The sequence below is a fragment of the Rhipicephalus microplus genome, chromosome 5 (genome assembly GCF_043290135.1).
Source record: "Rhipicephalus microplus isolate Deutch F79 chromosome 5, USDA_Rmic, whole genome shotgun sequence".
NCBI lineage: Eukaryota > Metazoa > Arthropoda > Arachnida > Ixodida > Ixodidae > Rhipicephalus > Rhipicephalus microplus.
This window is the reverse complement of record NC_134704.1, coordinates 159,678,332-159,699,489: the sequence shown is the minus strand read 5'-3', so window position 1 is coordinate 159,699,489 and position 21,158 is coordinate 159,678,332. Positions and strand designations below refer to the sequence as shown.

General features: G+C 42.5%; 1 protein-coding gene across 2 annotated transcripts in view; it reads left to right on the top strand.

Annotated features, from left to right (window-relative positions):
* LOC119174150 (uncharacterized) overlaps positions 1-21,158 on the top strand; it is a 278,504-nt gene that overhangs the window by 135,021 nt on the left and 122,325 nt on the right. For both annotated transcript variants that reach the window (XM_075896136.1, XM_037424972.2), the window contains exons 11-14: positions 813-935; positions 1,833-2,008; positions 19,570-19,720; positions 19,911-20,045. In XM_075896136.1, coding sequence (XP_075752251.1) covers positions 813-935; positions 1,833-2,008; positions 19,570-19,720; positions 19,911-20,045 — 585 coding nt within the window. The remainder of the gene's footprint in view (positions 1-812; positions 936-1,832; positions 2,009-19,569; positions 19,721-19,910; positions 20,046-21,158) is intronic.

The window sequence follows — 21,158 nt, the reverse complement described above, 5'->3', positions numbered from 1 at the left end:
AATTTTCTTCTTCCATTGAAAAATAACATTCTGGGAGCATGTTCTTGACTGTGAGCTTTACTGCTTCGATTGAGATTGCATTATTTGAGAATATGCAGGTATTTGTGGGCAAATTTCATTAAATGATTGCTCATATTTTTTTGAGTAAGCTCACCTAAAATATTTGGGCATGGTAAGCTAACATGTTGACATAACAGCAATAAAGCACCTCAGTTTTTTTTTCAGCACTGCCTAATCTGACAGTGGCAGAAATCAATGTTGGGTGTTAATAATTAATAATACTTGTTTGAGTTTAATGTCACAAAACCCTCATATGATTATGAGAGACGCCGTAGTAGAGGGCTCCGGAATTTTTCAACCACCTGAGATTTTTTAGCGTACACCTGAATCGGAGCACACGGTCCTGAAGCATTTTTGCCTCCATCGAGAATTCGACCACTGCAGCTAGGATTCGATCCCATGACTTCAGCAGTCGAGTGCCTCAGCCACTAGACAACCGTAGGGGGTAATCAATAGTTGTGTGCGCAGAAAGCAGAAATCGGCACAATTTCTATTAAGTCTATTGCAAATATACTGAAACAAGTTGATGGAAGCACCATTGCATCACTGTAACATCATATAGTAGGCTTCATTTATGTTTAAATATGCCCAATACTCAACATCAGGTTCACCATGTGCACCTTCATGTGCTTGATAATTTGTGTAGGCTTGACCCCAGCAGCATGCTTGCACAAGAAACACAGGCTTGTCCAAAAGCTTGTATCTGAGTTCAGTATAACGACCCTGTTGTGTTGCCTCTGTGTGATTAACAGGGTCGCCTGCGGCCCGGGCGCATGCTGCTCGTCGACACCTTCGAGAAGAATGTCACCAAGGACGAGGAGCTGAAGTTGCAGATTGCCCGCCAGAGGCCACTGGGCGAGTGGCTGAAAGAGATGGTGAGAAAGTAGTGGTCTTATTTGTAGCAACCAGTTCAGTCTGTTACGATAGGGTTCACAATTACATTAACGAAGTGCAGTTTAGAGGGACACGAAAGAGGAACAATTATCTCTTTAGATCAATAAATTGTGCTGTAAGAACCATGTCATTAATTTCACCATCAGATGTTAATAATACTGAGAGAAATGGAGGTCAAAGTTTTGTGCCACAATCTTCACACGTGACGTTTTGGATTTTGAAACATATATTTCAAACTTTGACCATATTGGCTCAATGAAATTTTCTTGGAATTTGTGTGTTATGTTTTTAAACCTCAGGACAATATACATGCTTAATTTTCAAAGATTAATAATTATGCGTGACATTATAGATGCCATTGAAATATTTGATGTTATGGCATCAGGTGTGGGTGCTGCATTTTCTTTTCTGGCATGTTCTTGCTTACCAAGCTCATTCTCACAGTAATGTTGATATCTTCAGTATAACGAAATCATAATTTTTTAATTCGCAAAATGAAACATTTCCGCCTTAAGTGTTCCCGTAACGTAGATATGAATCTGTGTGCATTATTGTAGTGTTTCCAGGAACCCGCTTAATTAGAGCAATGTAGTGGCTTCACAGTTCAGACCAGTTCCATCCAACTTTTGGTCATTTTCACGCCTCATTGCTTACCGGACCCATGCACGAATGGTGCTATCATCTAGATCAAGTTGTATGGAAAAGGGAATGAAAATTATGGAATAAAATTGAGCAAGCACATTTGGCAACATGTATTCTATCAGATTTGCTACGGTATGTTGCCTTATTAAACTACATAGTATACAAATTAAACAGTCAGCGACACATTCTATTCAAAGTTTTCACCACTTAACCATGTCCTTCTTGCTGCTCCACAGTTCACTCTGGCGGACTTGCACGAAGCGGCGGGTCCTGTTCGTGTGCCAGGGCTGCGTCGCCAGGACACCAGCACCTTTGCCAAGAGCAGCAAGGTGTTCCAAGACTTGCGACTGCCCCTGTTTGGCTACTCGCCCGAGACCATCAACCTCCTGCTGCTTCCCATGGTTCAAACAGAGTGAGTTACGTTTGCATCGTGTTTTCCTTCTTCCGGTTATAGTTACATGCGAAAATTTTAGCTTTAACATTGAAAATACAGCAGTGGTGTGGCTGTTCTTGTGCATAAAGTGAAGGAAATGCTCTCTGGGAAGACATATTCGTGTCATTCATTTCATGTGCTCTCGCCTGCCTTTCTTTAATGGGACACTCTAAAATACATCAGGAACTTGATAACCATATCTGGAGAATAAGAGTTTTATGCCATGGGGTGATGTGGTGGGACTTTTCATAATGAAAACATTGCCATGTGGCCAGTATTTCAGCAACGGCAGCAGTGGCATAGTTCCAGCATGTAGCTTTGACGCAGCATTCAAAAGTACTGTGTAAAGCGTAACAGGAGGTGCATCCTCCGGGTGCATTGCCTTGTTTATCTGCTTTTTGACATCAAATTTACGAGAATTACATTGTGTGAAACCTTACTTTTGTGAATATGAGGCTGGTTCATTTCTCTCAGTATTTTTTTTTATATAATAGGTTGAGAAATCACCTTGTGCTACACTTTTCAAAAATATGCTTGATGAATTTCTGTGGGAATATGTATATGAACGGTTATCTGTCCTCCTGTTTCTCTGTAGCTGAACTTTTTATGCTGCAAGTCATCAGTGTGTTGTCTTAACAGCTGAAACAACTATATTGTTGATAACAACTATGCTCCTATTGGCTAACGTAGTTGTTAATGTGACCATAGAAGTAGTACTTTGCTATAAAATGCATCCTCTACTTTTGTGACTTTTAAAAAAGAAAAAAAATTGGTAGTACATACGCTGCTTCTGCATAGGTGCACCTTTCTTAAACTCAGTCAGCATATTGAAACTTTTTTATACCAGCTTCCACATTCATCGTGATATATATTGTACTAATTTATGACACTAAGTTTTCATAAACATAATTTTTGGCGAGCTGCGAATTCTAGCTGAATAAAACTTGTAACTGATAACCTCCTAAAGCATAAAAAAATTGATAGTTATTGCACTTTACACGAAGCTCTTGCGGGTTTCATCTTTCGTTGCTCTTCCAAAAACTTCTGCAACTTTGCCGAGCTGCATAAGTAGGCTAATTGCTGTCGTTGACTTCTAAAGAACTTGTACACAATCTTGTTAACATATTTAAGCACATCAGGGGCATTCCTTCTACTATGTTGAGTGTTTGGGCAAGCAGAAAAGAAATGATCACATCGCAGCACCTAAACACATTACATACATACAAAATAATCTAGATGCTTTTTTGCTGGCATCATTCAGTTTTTGATAAACGGGAGCTTTTGAGACCCATTGAATAATTTAGTCTCACCCTCAGGAGTTGACTCTGTCAGTAATGTAAGTGGTAGCATCTTTGCTCCGCTCACCATTGTCGCTTCTTTCCACTTTGTCAAAAGCCATTTACCTGGACATGATCTTCATCTATATAATGGTAAGAACAAAATTGGACAATGTGCATGAAATTTCCAAGTAAATTCATGGTAAATATGCGCTCAGGTTATGCCAGTAAACTGATGAGAAAAGCTGTGCTGACAGGAACCAAGATAAATTTGCACTAATCGAGTAAAGAGAAAAAAAATGAGTAAAAAGTATTCACTTGCATTAAAATTCAACTTGCTTACATTCCGGCTTCAGGTACTACCAATTCAAGTTCTCTGCCATTTCTTTTTTCGTGTGGAAACACACTCGAAAAGAAAGGAATTCTTTAGAGTGTGTGAATATTTAAATTTTTTAATATTATTCAAATAGTGTCTGCTATTCAATTCAATTTGCACTGCAATTTTTCAATGCAAGCTTCCCAAAGACAAACGGTCAATGTCAAATTAACGATGGCCCCTTCAGAATTTTAGTATGCTTCACCCCATTACGTTCTCATAATGCATAAAGCTGCGTTTTAGGCTCTGCTACATTCGCAGCTGTATTACCGCTAAAAAACGCTGGTTCCAACATGGTGAGAAATCTTGCAGAGGTCGGGGCTCAACTAATGCATTTTTGGAGCTGAAATTCGGGCAGGAAGTCTGACAAATTAGACGCCAAATATTTTTAGCATCCTGCATTTCAGCATAATACTTGATAGCACAGACCAAGGACGCGGATAAAAGAAGGCACATACTAACAATTTCGAATAGCCACTCTCATTGGCTGCATTTCAGATATTCTAATATATTCAAGTCTACAAGGCAGATTTGGAAGTCCAAACTGGAAGGGCACGCATCCTTGTCCACCAAATTGGTTGGGCTTTCAAGGAAACCGAAAGAGGAGGCGATAGCACCTTTGCCTTTCACGCGCAAGGTGTCGTCGGCAAAAATTTAGTTGTGCTAAATCATTCACTTACACTTCAGCTTCTGCATTGACTCATTCTTGATAAGGCAACTATGGGGCACCAATCCGCCAGTGCTTCGTCAACCTAGCCAAAAGAAAGACTTTTATTTGCATTGCAGAAGACTAAGAAATGTTTTCTAGCTTGTCCTCCTTGTAGTTTTACTTCGAAGTAAACGAAAAGTATTTTAGAAATATTGGAAAAGTATTCAATGTGGTTCGCACTCACACTTGGATACTCGAAGTCGTTTTGCACCTAAAGTTTTGCTTGTTACACAGCTCTAATATTTAGAGTTACTAGAATTTGTCTTTAGGGAACCTGATAAAGTTGTGGATACATTGCACATAAAGAACATGGACAGAAGAAAAAATGAAGGTATGACTGAGTTTGCCAACTGTCGTTGCATTAAGATGAGCTGGGTGAGAATTGACCTATCAGAATAGTCTCTTAAATAAGTTGGGTGGTTGGGTAGCCATTCTCTGTGGAGATAGCAGACGCGAATTTTTCTGTTACCATTACACAATAATTGCAAGACTCAAAGAAATAAGTGTGCCTTGCTGGGCTATAAAAGTACATATTATATCTAAATTTAAAAGATAGGTGCATAAACGAAGCATATGTTATTTTGCATTGTCAGCAAAAGAGATAGTTTTTTGGACATCATGTTTTTTCTACTTCTGATTGCCCGATTGGGATGAAACTTTTCTCACATATTCTTTAACATGACAAGGGTACAAGTATCTCATATAAAACTTGATATCACCTACATAATTATTATAAACCGAAAGTAACCAATTAGTATGGGCTGAGGATTCCATCAATTCTCACTATAAAAGTTTTCTTGCCTGTGAATATGTCTTATACGCTCTTTCTTGATAGTTGTTTACATGCTGCAGGTAATGTAGAGCAATATAAGCCATTAATGGCTTATATTTTTATATAATGTTTTATATAATATTTTTATATTTATATTAATGGCTCTACATTTTTGTTAATTAAGGGCAATACTTGTTATTTACATTAAATAATAATTTATGACATTATTAGAGTAATAAAGGTTTAGTGAAATAAAAAGGTTGTCGAAAACAAACTATGTACTTTACACATATCAAGGCGCATGAAATAAAAACTGTGCTACTTATTATAAAACTAATTACATATTTGAAATTGGCATAAAAGCCTCTAGTACAGCAAATATTTTTACAGCAAGTGTATAAAAGAGTAATGATGTTCCTGATATAAAAATTATTGTAAGCTTGTGCTTTGGTCGATCCTTCTGTTCATTTTCTGTATGCACGATGTTATACACTCTTGAAGCTCACCAGTAGGACCAAGCATAGAAACCGTGTATACATCTATTACAATTCTTTAGGGTGTGGTGTGATAATTACAGCTTTGTTGAGCCATCAAAAGTAAACCTTCCTTGAGTTACATTTGTTCACACCTTATATTCATGCAAATTTGTACATGATACATTAAGTAAGGTGCGACCTTGCTGTGAATAGTACTTGTAATGTAGGGCAGTGTTTGATGTACTGAAGATAACTTGCTAAGAGTAGATATATATTTGACTCGAGTTGCAGCAATGCTTGGGCCTGAAAAGATATGTGCTGCTTTAATTTGTAGTTACAAAATTGCAGGGCTTCTTTTATGGCACCATGATAGTGGTATGCATTTTAACTAGCCATTCTATCAGTGGTAAAGGGGTCAAAAAGTGCTTTTTTTATTTCTCTGTTTAATACCTTTGATTGTAATATTTCAATTTTTTATTTGTTTTCTTTTTAACCAGTAAATTTGAGTGCACAGGACAATAATCCTGCTTGTTTAATTCCATTTGGGGCTATATAAGTTCTTAAACCACCTAAACTAGGTGTCTAAGGTATAGCTGATAAAATTTTGAATATGGCTTTGTATAGTCTGGTGAACGGCACAAAAAAATGTGAAAAAGGGAGGCCTTACAAGCCCATAGTATTACCAGAATATTGCTGAAGTCAGCGAGGAGCAGAGATGTAGGAAGATGCCTTATTCAATCGAGAAATGTCTCTGTATTGGTGATCCAATTGGTTGTTTAGTAGATATCTCAATAGCAGGGTTTGTTGTACTTGAGCAGCTAGTCATGGGACCGCTTCATTGGTCCTGGGTTGATGCAGTAAGATGCATGAGGCATTTGTTACCACAATAACAGAAACCATGCAACAAAACACCACAATCAGTAGACACAGTTCATTTTTTTTTTCTCTTTCATGTTTCTGTCCTTTCTTGAGTAACTTTTTCCAATTGTGCCATTATCCACTTTGCATGTGGGCATGCTGCTTCTACTTTTTAACCCTTTCACTTTTGGATGCCTTAGAGCGTGCCACTCGGTCAGTGTTGGCTTAGTTTTGTGAATATCAGGGAGGCTATAAGATAATCAACTTCTTGCGAACCTGGTTGATGAAAATTGGTCTCACAGATGGGTTGGATTGTTACATGTTGGAAGAAAACAACATAGGTAAGAAATTGCCTTTCCTTCAGATATTTTGAGTCTGCAGTGCATGCCTCCAGGATGACTGCCTCATCGTTTCACCATCATAGTGCCCCGCTGTGGTGGTCTAGTGGCTGAGGTACTCGGCTGCTGACTCGCAGGTCACGGGTTCAAATCCCAGCTGCAGCGGCTGCATTTCCGATGGAGGCGGAAATGTTGTAGGCCCGTGTGCTCAGATTTCGGTGCACGTTAAAGAACCCCAGGGGGTCGAAATTTCCGGAGCCCTCCACTACGGCGTCTCTCATAATCATATAGTGGTTTTGGGATGTTAAACCTCACATATCAGTTTCACCATCATAGTCTGACATTGCGGTACTCGTCCCTCCCTCAGTTCAAAAGCTCTGAGAATACGAATGCGGGCTCGGTTCGTATTTGGCATCACAAGAGCCATCTCTCCAATCCGCAGTCATAGGCGCTGCTTGGGCAGCCACCTAAAAGTAACATTAAGGGAGCATTTTGACTGGTTTGCACAACACAAAGAAATGGCTTCTTGGGAAATCAAGATCACAGGCAGAGATGGAAAGGGGATATATCAACCCTATTTGCTGCTGATGGGGCAAGCAAGGCCACGGTGTGCTAGCGAAAGCAGCGGTTGAGTCAAGTTGTGGTATATTGCAGAAGCAACGGCATGCTCCCCTGGCGTTGTAGGAGACATGGCAACAGAATTTAAAAACAAAAAAAAAACCCTTAAATGTTGCAGCAAATGGCAAGACAACCGTAGTATTTATAACTGCATGCATGCTACATGGTTTTGCCGCCCGAGAGACCAGTACCCAAGGAGCGACTGTGCCCCTCAGTAAAGAGTGGCGAGTGTCATCACTCCCTGTTCCTCATAGTGTATGCCAAGGACAGGGAAATGGTTAATGGTGCTGTAAAAAAGTGAACACTTAAAGTAAAGGTGGGTGCTCCAGCAGTTCCTTGAAAAGATTAAGGAGGCTAGTGTTCATCTTCTAGCCCGCTCCATCACTTGACACTGTGCGTCAAGAAAATTCAATGTAGTTCTGGCCTCCTATTCATTCAGTCGCTTTGACAGGGTGATACGTACTGGTGATTTTTTAAGAAAAATCTAATCTTTGTCTTTTTACTACTTTCTGTACAATTGGGGAAAAAATTTATTCTTCAGTATCTCCTACAGATGTTGCTTGGTTGAAGATGGCTGTAGGCAAGGGCTTTTTTGTGAGTATGGAGGTCTGAGTTTCTTGGTGGTTTGATCTACATTTAATGTGATTTGTCCATGCTGTTGTTTTTGCAATGATAGCTGTTATATATATTACTGTAGCTGGTTTTTCACAACACCTTCCATAGGTATTGCCATTATGTGTATTGGCGCCATAATTTTTTGGCAAAAGTCACTAGTTAGCAGAACTCCTTGATAGGCAAGCATGTGCCCTCCTTGTTATTCCATGTTCATATCTTGGAAGCTGTTGTGTTGTCCTTTGAGCTGTCATTATTGTGCCACAGTTTGTTGTTGCTAGCTTTGTCTCTATTGTTTTCACATCATCCTTGGTTGCTGTATGTTCAATGTGGTGTAAACACTGCTGTCGTAGATGGCAACCATCGTCGCAGTTCTGCTGTCATAATCCTTACTATAGTAGTACGGTGGTTATTGCCATCAACAGGCTCTTCTTTCTTTGTTCTCATTGTTTCTAGCCAGTATTTCTGGCAGCACCTAGTGGTTTTCTTTAAAAATTCTCCGACAATTTTTTTTTAGTTCATTCGTATTTGCGCCGTCACTTACAGGTCAGCAAACACAGCAACCCTCTGTGTCTATAGGAGGTACTCATGTGATGTTTTCGGTGAATGGCATAAGCATGGCAGGCGTCACACTGGTGGTCTCACATGATCGTTGTCATTGGGCTCCAACCAAGGTTCTCAGCAGTGCGTGTTGTGTTATTTTTATAAGAAAACAGCTTTGTGAGGAGCAGCAATGCCGAACATCTGCCTGTGATATGTCAGATCGCTCAACGGCTACGGTACTCGCTAGCACCACCTAGCAGGAAGAACTCGGTTAATACCTCTTGTACCTTATTATTGCTCATTTTCTTTAGCTGCTGTGCTGGTCATGGTAATATTTGATCTGCGTAGACCTCATTACATATTACAATTTCACTACAAATTTACAAGCTTTTAGCCTGCAATCTCTACAAATGAATGAACATTTACAATTGTGTGTAAAGGTACACAGACCCCGTACAAGTGAGCCTTTACAAATGAACACGAAAAAAAAAAAAAAGATGGAACAATTTATATCGGTTGTGTATGTGCATCTGTTAAGCCACTCTTTTGTGATTGTCAATAAAAGAAGACTGCACTCCGATTCGTGCAGGAATGAATCTGTGTCATAGCTACTAAAAGGGGCACGACTTGCCCACATTCATTACTGAAATCTAGGGCCCGGTTTGTGTGCTTCGCAGTGGGGAGCATGTGTGTGTGGTCTCACAGCCTCCCCCTCTCCCGTCTCTGGAAATTCGTCGACAACAAAGTGCTGTGAGATGCGCGGCACTACTGGCTGCGGCTGGCAGTCGGATGGAGCCATAGGAAACCGTGAGCACTTGTTTCGCGACACTTTGTCGGCACAGTGATGTATTTACAAACTGATGAAGTGGCTTCTCAGTTGATCACATTTAAGGAGCTGTGTAGCTTGCCAGGCCCGAGTTGATAAACATTAATTGTTGAATACTTCTCTCGCTTCTAAGAAATAAGAAAAGCAACATGCTATGCTTTAGAACACATGTCCAATTCCTGGTTACAATGATTGTATTTCAGTAGGGGCAAAATGCAAGAAACACCTGTGCATATTGATTTAGGTGCAAGTGAAAACCAGGTAGTGCAAAATGATCGGTGCTCCCCCACTATGGCATAATTTGCATTGTAATCAAATCATGGTTCTGGCACATAAAGCTTCAGAATTTAATTAACTTAATAGAATGGACACAAAACAAGAAGAACAGTTTGTTGTTTTTATAGCATTGTCCAATTTCTTAAGAATGCTGGAAAATTCATAACTACCAGGTTTAAACTAGCCCAAGTTTCTGTAAATGGAACCCCCTGCAACTTTTCTGCACATAATTTGGCAAAGGCAACATTGTCTCTAAAGAGAAATGGAAAATAGCCTTTGTCTACACTCCTCATAGTAAGCGATTGCCATAACACAGCAATTGTGATGTCTCTTTGCTTCTGCTGTCCAAAGTACAAGATTGTAATTTTCATTCTACATTAGAGTGTGCAGTAAATGCATTAAGAGGAGTGCAAAGGAAATTGGCATTTCATTTTTCTTAGCTAGTCGAGCTAGTAGCACGTATGTTATATTCAATTATCCAGATCATACAACAGCTCTCAAATTCAATCAGGAAAGGAACTTTGACTTGTGAAGACAGTGTAGGCCACTCAGTCTTATCATGTCTTATTTGACCAAATTTTACCTCAGCTGAAGTTTACAACAAATCAGCTGGTTTGGAATAGCACCCCAGATTATCAGAATGTGCCACTTAAGTGCAGGAATGCAGTACATCATGGTTTTCAGAAGAGTAGGTCAGCCAAAAGTCATTAAATGGCTGCCATTAACTTCAAAATGTCTAAGCAAGAGCAGCAAATTTCAGAGAACGAAAAAATATATGCATCATAGCAGCGTACGATTACCTAGTTCTAAACAGAAGTTTAGCTTGTGAAACGTGTACTAAGTAATTAAAGTTGATTGTGCACGCTCATTCATAGGCCAAAGTTTTCTTACTATGCCTTTTGCTGGATGCATTGCTGCCATTAGCATTCACCCTCATGGCCAGCTGATCTAATTGACAAAGTGGGCAATGCATATATAACTTTCAGAGAACGAAAAAATATATGCACCATAGCAGCGTACGATTACCTAGTTCTAAACAGAAGTTTAGCTTGGGAAACGTGTAATAAGTAATTAAAGTATTGCGCACGCTCATTCATAGGCCAAACTTTTCTTACTATGCCTTTTGCTGGATGCATTGCTGCCATTAGCATTCACCCTCATGGCCAGCTGATCTAGTTGACAAAGTGGGCAATGCATATATAACTTTCAGAGAACGAAAAAATATATGCACCATAGCAGCGTACGATTACCTAGTTCTAAACAGAAGTTTAGCTTGGGAAACGTGTAATAAGTAATTAAAGTATTGCGCACGCTCATTCATAGGCCAAAGTTTTCTTACTATGCCTTTTGCTGGATGCATTGCTGCCATTAGCATTCACCCTCATGGCCAGCTGATCTAATTGACAAAGTGGGCAATGCATATATAACTTTAGCCAATTATCACATCGAAAGCAAAAAAGCACGCCAAGAAGTTACGCCAAGAAAATCAAAGTATAAAACTGTGGCATTAATTTCTTTATAGAACTATCATCAAACCCGTGTCTTTACAGGCCTGCTTTAATCTCCACGTTAACATCCAAGCTATGTTTGTGTATTACTATCGTGCACTGCACTAAAGTAATTGTCACTATAAAAGAAACGTTGGCAATATCAGTAGTTTTTCGGCTGAAGAATGACATGTATATCTTTCATGAACAGTGACATATCATACCAGTACTTCATTATGGCAAGAAACTACATTTTCTATGGCTCACATTAGTGCAAACGAGTATTAGTTCTAAATTAGCTTGAACAAGACAGTCATACTCAGTGCCAAACTCTGTACAGTTAAAATTAAGACTTTGCAATGTGCTATATGTTTGCGAAGTTTTGAGCACAAACAAGGCATTTGTCTTGCTCAAGTAACCATAGACTACTGCCCAAGTAACCATAGATATCCGGTAGGCATACGGTGGGACGTACATTTCAGACATTCTGGACATTCATCAGGCGTCTATGAACGTACACTGTACGTCCGATGAATGTTCATCAGATGTAAAAAGGTAAGAAATTTGTACGTTCACTTGACATCCCTCTAGGACAGCCGACACAGACATTGAGAGGTCCTTCAGTGGATATACATATTGCTACGGTATCAGCCGGGCTGTAGTATGTGCCGGGTAGGTAGAAGAGGAAGACGACGTTGTCTGGTGCAGCCTGAGGACTCCATCTTTACCGCGACTGCCAAACTTCATCCTCACCCTGTAAATAAATCCACATATCCTTTAATTCAACCGTAACAGTTTTGTGGTGGAGGTGCTGGGTAATCAACCAAGCAACACGACGCTTCAAGCGCCTGATCTCTGACGAAGCGGCCACCTTGCTGGACTTCTCCCGTTACCACTGGCAGCTGATATGTCTCACGGCGAAGAAGGAAACCGGATCCCCGCAGCTGCAGACCTTCTACCAATCCCAGCAGCACCACTAGTGCCAGGTTCGCGTGCGGCTGGTCCCTGGTTGCGTCAGGATCTGATAGTGCCTCGCACTTTCGGTGGCAAATCTGGCGAGGACGTGGACGCCTGGCTCACACACTACAAACGGGTGAGCAAATACTACCAGTGGGATGCGGCGACCCAGCTGACCAATGTAGTATTTTTCTTGACGGACACAGCACTCGTGTGGTACGAGAACCACGAAGATTCCCTCACGTCATGGGATCGCTTCGTTTCCGAAATAAGAGCGTGCTTTGGAGACTCCGTAGCTAAGAGAAGGCAGGCCGAACAAACGTTACTGCAGAGAGCTCAGATCCCAGGAGAGACGTGGACGACCTATGTCGAGGCAATCTTGAAGCTCTGCAAGATTGTAAGCCCTTCTATGTCAGAGGAAGACAAAGTTGGCCACCTGTTGAAGGGCATTGCTGAGGATGTGTATCATTTCCTCATCAGCAAAGACAGCCTTGCTACGCTAACCGACGTCATAAACCACTGTCGCACATTCGAGACCCTGAAGATGCGACGTATCACTCCCAAGTTCGGTCGCCTACCGAATGTAACCACCGTGGCAAGTGTTGACGAATACACGCCGCTTGATTTCGCGTCGACAGTACGCCAGATCGTTCGAGAAGAGCTCACTCGACACGCTCGCTCGACGCCGTACGAAGCTACACATGCATTGCCTCTTTCTCGCCCTCCCCTGTCAACTGCGGCAGCAGGCATCGATGACTGCAACTACAGGCCACCCTCACCACCGAGGTCACAGCGCAATAACTACCCGCTGCCGAGGTATGAAGACCGCTTCAGTTACCCCCATCAGCCAGCCAACACCTATTACGACCTGAAGGAAGATGTACCTGTATCACCATCACGTCAGCGCAATGCCTTCCAGGAGTACAATGCATACCGCGAAGCTCCTGTGTGCTACCGTTGCGGTATTGCTGGGCATATAGCTCGGTTCTGTCATCGACAGAGAGGGCCGACATCCCGATATCATTCTCCATCAGAGTTTCCGCCAGCGGGCACTGGTCACAACAACCGTCATTGGCCCGCCTATTCCAGGAGTACCTCACGGCGAGGAAATCACCGTGGCAGTTCTCCCGCTTCAGACCGTAGTTTGACGTCTCCATCTGGTCGACTGCATCGTTCCCTTTCACCGGGACGACGCCTGTCATCACCGCCGCCGCCGGGACACTAGCCAGCGCGACCGATGGAGGTGAGGTCGCACAACAGGATTTGCCTCGGATGCCTCAGCCAGTTAAAATGTCGAAGAACAAGATACGTGTGGAAATAGATGGCTTTTGTACAAGTGCTTTGGTGGACACTGGTGCTACGATATCAGTTATGAGTCTTTCTTTCAAAAGTCGCATTGGCCGCAAAGTTATGTTTTCTTGGGGCGAATCAACAAGGTTTCGTGGTGTTGTTGGGGAAGTGCTTCATGCTGTCGGAGTTTGTGCCGTCAATGTCTTATTGGCAGCAAAGGTGTTCCCGACAGAGTTTCTTGTGCTGCAACGTTGGACCCATGATGTGATTCTCGGTCTTGACTTTCTCCAAGGATGTGGCGCTTTCGTCGTGTGGAAGCGGTGAACTTTCCGTCAGCGGTGACATTGTTCCTGCCCTCATCGATGAGGCGCCGCAGGCCGCGAAGGATGCTCTGATTGTTTCCGACGAGCTGACAGTGCCGCCATGGTCAATGAGGTCAGTTGCGGTTTCGCCCCAGAATCTGCCACATCTTTTGACGCCATCGTTGAACCTGTCATTGTTGAATGTGCTAAGAAAGGCATACTCGTCTCTCGTTGTTTGGTATCTGTTGATGAAGGAGCAACCTTTCTGTGGGCACTGATGTGTTCGCCAATGCCGGTTGTGCTCTCTCGAGGAATGAAGCTTGGCGTCTTCGATGATTCCACAGAAAGTTTTGTAGCGGTCGTTAACAACGATGGAAGCGAGAAAGGTACAGTCTCTGGCAAGCGCAATTGCTCTTACGAGCCGCATATCCTAGGCATGATTAGCGCCACACTTTGTGGTCATACGAGCAGCAGACGTTACGCCCTCTGTTGAGGCGACATGCTTCTGTATTTGACTTTTGCCAAGAGGAGAAGCCACTACCTTTACCATGTTCTCGCGCTCACCATAGGATTGACACCAGCACTGCCCATCCGATCCGACAAAAGCCTTACTGAGTGTCGTCATCAGAACGAAAAGTTATTGCCGACTAGGTTCAGGAAATGCTGAAGAAGGTTGTCATTGAAGAGTCGTGTAGCCCCGTGGGCAGCACCGGTCATCTTGGTTAAGAAGAAAGATGGTGCCTGGCAGTTCTGCGTTTATTACTGAAGACTCAACGCCGTGACCGAAAGAGATGTATATCCGCTGCCTAGGATTGACGATGTTATTGACTGCTTACACTCGGCTTCGTACTTTTCTTCAATAGACCTACAATCGGGATATTGGCAGATACCTATGCACCCTTCAGACAAGAAGAAGACCGCATTCGTGACGCCTGATGGACTGTACCAATTCAATGTGATGCCGTTTGGGCTTTGTAACGCCCCCGCCACTTTTGAAAGGTTTATGGACTCTGTCCTTCGTGGTCTTAAATGGGAGGTGTGCTTATGCTACCTGGATGGCGTCGTCATTTTTGGGCGTATTTTTGAAGAGCACAACGTCCGTTTAAGCCTTGTTTTAGACTGTGTCGGAAAAGCTGGCTTGATTTTGAACTCTAAGAAGTGCCGGTTTGGTGAACGACAAGCTTTAGTCCTCTGTCACCTAGTTGACAAAGATGGTGCCAGGCCGGATCCTCGCAAAATCGAAGCAGTCGGCACATTCAAACCACCCCAGACACTGAAGGAACTTTGCAGCTTCTTGGGCCTATGTTCCTACTTTCGCTGCTTTGTGCCCCGATTCGCGGACGTAGTACACCCACTGACAAGCTTGTTGCGAAAAGACAGCCCATTCGAATGGACACCTGATTGTAATGCCGCATTTTCTGAACTGAAACTTCTACTGACATCTGAGCCTATTCTTCGTCATTTCAATCCTTTTGCTCCTACAGAAGTGCACAGTGACGCAAGTGGAATTGGCATCGGAGGTGTGCTTGTTCAGCGCCATGATAATGCAGAGCATGTTGTTGCTTATACGAGTCGATCTCTAAGCAAGGCTGAAATGAATTATACGGTGACAGAGCAAGAATGTTTAGCGGCTGTATTCGCCATTCAGAAGTTTTGATGTTATTTCTACGGTTGTCCATTCACGATTGTGACAGACCATCATTCATTATGTTGGCTTGTTACCCTCCGAGACCCTTCTGGCCGCCTTGCTCGATGGGTTTTACGCCTTCAAGAATTTGACTTCAGCATTTCGTACAGAAGTGGACGATGTCATTCGGACACTGATTGCCTTTCTCGCCTGCCTATGACCACGACGGAAGACAGTGCAGATACCCTCGACATCTGTTTTGCTGCGGTCTCTCACACGTTTCCTGACGCCAATATCTTCAAACGAGAACAATTGAATGATTTATCTTTAGATCTTTTGTTCGTTGACGCTCGGAATCTCAAAGACAGTGGTCGCTTTCGCATTTGTGATGGAATGTTGTGCAAAACAAATTACTCAGCAACCGACGCACGTTATTTACTGGTTGTACCTCAAAGTCTTCGATGCGACGTTCCCCGTACTATGCACGATGATCCAACGTCAGGACACCTTGGGTTCATTCGCACCCTGCATCGAGTGCAACAGTGTTTTTACTGGCCTCGAATGCGAGATTTTACGAAACAGTACGTCTCGAGCTGCGAGAACTGTCAGCGTCACAAACTACCTAGCAGTGCACCACACGGCCTTCTTCACCCCGTAGAACCGCCTACTACGCCTTTCGAGCAAGTGGGCATCGACCTATTGGGCCCGTTTTCGCGATCTTCAAACAACAACTGCTGGATAATAGTGTGCGTCGACCACCTTACCAGATACGCCGAAACCGCTGCGATACCATCTTCTACAGCTGATGGCGTCGCTGCCTTTTTGTTACGCTCTGTTGTTCTTCGCCATGGTCCACCTCAAGTAATCATCAGTGACCGTGGTCGCCAATTTATCGCGGTTGCTGTGGAAGAATTGCTTCGCCTCTGCACTTCACAGTTCAGACATTCGACACCATACCATCCCCAGACGAATGGTCTTGTAGAACGCACCAATCGAACTCTTACTAACATGCTCGCTATGTACGTCGCATCCAATCACAAAAACTACGATGAGATATTACCATTTATTACTTTCGCATACAATACAGCGAAGCACGAGACCACGAACTTCACCCCCTTCTACCTGCTTTACGCTTGATCACCACGCAGCCCCCTTCGCAGCTCCCTTGATACAATCCTCCCTGTTAAGCTCCATACCCATGAGTCCGTGGCCGAAACATTGTGCCGGGCTGAAGAAGCCCGCCAAATTGCTCGCTTACAAACACTGGCATCACAAGATCGCTCCAAGCAACGGTACGATCAACGCCATCATGCCATTTCATTCCGAAAAGGCGAATTCGTGTGGTTGTGGACCCCCTCAACGAAAACCTGGTTTATGTCAGAAGTTTTTACCGCAGTACACAGGCCCCTACGTCATTGTAGATCACTTGACTGACTTGACGTACCTTGTGGCATGCTTGACGACACCTTCTCGTCCGTCAAACCGAACGCAGTTGGTGCACGTGGCTCGCCTAAAAAAATTTCATCCCTCCAGTGACTTAAACTCGCCCAGCGGGCTTTGTCTGTGAACTGGGGATTGCTATGGTATCAGCAGGGCTGTAGTATGTGCCGGGTAGGTAGAAGAGGGAGACGACATTGTCTGGTGCGGCCTGAGGACTCCATCTTTACCGCGACTGCCAAACTTCATCCTCACCCTGTAAATAAACCCACATATCCTTTAATTCAACCGTAACAATGTATATATATACACACACACACATATATATGATGTGTATATAACTAGTGCATATTCAAAAATCCTTGCACGTGTACAGCGTACCCACACAGCCTACTCGAAGGCCTGTCTGTTTCCCACGGAAGCTCTTCTTCTGCAAATAGATTCTCCAAAAGATGAGGTCCCAGTGGACTTTTAGGGAAAAATCGAACGTTTATTGTTAACTTGTATACCAAGGCTAATAGAAAGCACATGGCTCACAGTGCATGGCCGCGCTTATGAAATTCAGTACACAGTCTTACAAGATTTCAGTGTAGAATGCCCTTCCACCTTCAAGTACATTGACTTCTTAGGCGACAACAGTTGGTTCTGTGGGGGTTTATGAAAGGAAGTTATTAGCAAAAAAAAAACCCTACTCGCGCGTGTTTATAGCTTTAGTTTTGCAGTAACCAAAATATGTAAACACTGACAAGCACAGTAGAAAAACCAATGTATGTAGCACATGCATCTAAATAGGTGCACAGGCACCAACCACGTGCACATCCTTAATCGGTTAATAGCAAGGAATATGACAGTGAATGAAGCACTGGAAACACGCCACTTACTAGCTGGGCTTATTCAAAGAATGGGCAATACTTAATGCACGATAAGAATAGATAAATGTCCGATGACACATAAAGAGCATTTGTAACACAAGGCCCTATCTGTGGCCTGCGAGTGAGTGGTGTCGCTGTTGCTTGATGTGATCATATTTGTCGAAAACAGTGGTGACCTCGTGCTGCATTTGGGTATTTCATGTAGAAAAATCATCCTTTGTAACTTCACGTGTTGCTACTGATGCCCACAAGGGTGCACTTGAAAAATATCTGCCCAGGGATGCTATCACGCGGGGACCAGCTCAACGTAGGTGTGACGCGACACGAACACTCTCCATTCCCGTGCTCCTTCCCCTTGGTGCACGCCGCTTGTGAAGCGATTGTCAGGACATTAGGCACAATAACGTGCATTTTCTCCCAACACACTCAAAGGGGCACGACTAGCATGAGGAATGTGAGCAACTGCAGTGCATCACTTGTTGAGATGTGTTGAGGCTGATACATGAAACTTTGCCTGTGATGACTGCTATGATGCGCTCGGTCCTCATTTGCGTCTTAGTTCACATGCACTGATAATAATACTATAAAGACATTGTTTCTGATGGCATACAATACATATAGTGAATAAACCAAATTGTTTTGTTCCTCTCAGCAGGCAAAAATTAATTGGCATCAATGGATGAAATGCACATGCAGAAATTTGAATCAAGTTTAGAGTACTGTTTTCTTTAATCAAATTTCACATGATTGTCACCTGTGCTTCTGTAGACCTATATATTTTCACTACATTTTAATCTTACAATAAATTATCAACATGTGCACATACTCTTGGAAAGTCGTGATATGGACAGCCAGTCAACATTCAAAACCAAATGTTCGATCGGACATACAGTTTAGTTGTCCAAAAAAAAGTCACACGAGACATGGATTCTCACGGCATGTCTATTGGCTATCTGTGTTGGCTATCCAAACTGTCTGGCATTTGTATTCAGTATGGACAGCCAGCAGATATCTGTGGTTACTTGGGCATACTCTTAAATGTGACATTCAGTACATCCTGTTGAGAACTAGTAAAAAATCTTTCTCTTTTTTTTTTATTGATTTACACATGTGTGGCACCTTATAAGCATTAACGAAGGGGGCAAGGGGGTAGCATAGATTGCACAATCTGCCAATCGGGGAGTACCAGCTGATTATTCTCGTTTGAAGTGATGGTTCGCATGTTTAACTTGATATGCATTTATTTATCCAACTAGCAACTAGCAATTGTATATGTTTTTTATAGAAGATGTGGGCACGCCTGCATAGCAGGGCCCTGGGGGGGCCCTGCTATGCAGGCGTGCCCGATCGGACTTGAGGCAAATATCCTGGAACCCAGCACGTACTCGCTGAAGATTCACAGATACAATGCGGTTGTGGTGTCATGCATATCACAGTGTGTTTGATTGCACAATCTGCCAATCGGGGAGTACCAGCTGATTATTCTCGTTTGAAGTGATGGTTCGCATGTTTAACTTGATATGCATTTATTTATCCAACTAGCAAACTTCATCAGCCTCAAGCAGTATAGCATTAAAAAAACCAAAGGGTGCTTCCTAAGGATGTCAAATTTGTGGGTAGGTTTCTTTTATAATAAGAGCTCAGGTGTGAACTCAAATTCGATATAAAAACATAGATATAATGAATTATCAGTTATAATTAAGTAAATGAAAAATAATCTTGTAATAAATAGTGGGGAAGCTTCCTAAACATGGGAAGTATGTGTGTAGGTTTCTTTTATGTCAAGAGCTCTCGTATTATTTGTTTACAACAGTGTATCCTTATTAAAATAATGCTGTAACGGTGCTCATATCACCGCTTTCTATTTTTTTCTTGTTCTGGTGGCAGGAAGGAGGCCCTAGGCTCTATGGGTAACGATGCTGCACTGGCGTGCTTATCACTCTGCCAGCCACTCATCTATGACTACTTCAAGCAACTTTTCGCTCAGGTCACCAATCCACCCATTGATCCATTCCGTGAGAGGATCGTCATGTCTCTGGCAAGTGGCACCAATCCGTCTTGTCTTGAATGACTACTATTGCTGCTGCTTGTGGAAACCAGACATTATATTAGGGACAGTTAACATTCTGGCATGAGACATCGTGGCTAATAGTGTTGTGATTTGGGGTGTAGAAAATCTTCTGAATTGAATTTAATTAATGGCTGCCCTGGGGGGCCCTGCTATGCAGGCGTGCCCGATCGGACCTGAGGCAAATATCCTGGAACCCAGCCCGGCCCAGTGTCGGCGCTTGTGGCTGGAGCAACCTATCCTCTCGCTGCGTGATATGGAGGTCATCAAGGAAACTACCTACAAGGGCTGGCGGGTGAGATTCTTGACGCATTATTTGCTAGTAGCAGTTGGTACAACATATATATATATATATATATATATATATATATATATATAACAATTGTATATGTTTTTTATAGAAGATGTGGTTTTTAGCTGTCAGGTTTTGGATAATTCATTGCCATCTTTTTAAAGAAAAGTCATGATTTTTATTTCATGTTGCTACGCTGTACAGTTTACTATTTGTGAAGTATGTTGATACTAGTTCTATTCTGTATTCTGCACTTCCTGAGCAGAATTTTTTAAGATAACTCTCATTTGTATTGTGCTAGCTTACTATTTATTTATTGTTAACTGTAACTGGCTCATATTTTATGAGCGTCTGAATGCTATGCACATGGTTTCTGCCGTTTACGTGCCTGCAGGCAAAGCTACAGGTGTCATGCATATTTTTTCCTGTACCAACAGTTTTTGTATGCCAAGGGAGTTTTGTCATTGAGTGCCGATATCGCTCTGTACTACAGTTATACTAACCCTTAGTGTACTTGTGAACAGATGAAACATGGGTGACAAGGTGCCGACGACCATAAAAGAGGTAGCTAAACTCATTGCCGAACTTTCGGCTAAGGTAGACACGCACAACAATGATTTGAAATCTGAAACGCAAGAACTCAAACAAACAATTCAGTTCATAGATAGCCATTTTGAGGATCTAAAGGAAAGGCTGAAAAGAGATAATGCAGCCTCAAAGAAAGATAACGCTGCACTGCGTGAGGGCCTTTATGCAGCACGCTGTGAAATAAGAGATCTGAAGCATTATAGCAGACAGCAGAATCTTGAAATTAAAGGGCTCCTAATAAAAAAAGATGAAGACCTGGCTAGTAGCATAATAACATTTGCTGAAAGATTTGCAGTACCGATATTTTCAGAGGAACTTGACGTGGTTCATCGAGTGCCCTCAAAAGACAAAACAAAACCATATGTGGTCATGAGATGTCGGTCACACTCAACCCGTAACCGAATCCTTCAAGTGATGAAAAAGAAGAGAATTACCTCAGCAGATTTTGGTTATGAAGGCGATGGACCTGTATATGTAAATGAACATCTTTGTGCAGAGAATAAGGTTCTATTGGGAAAGGCAATATCT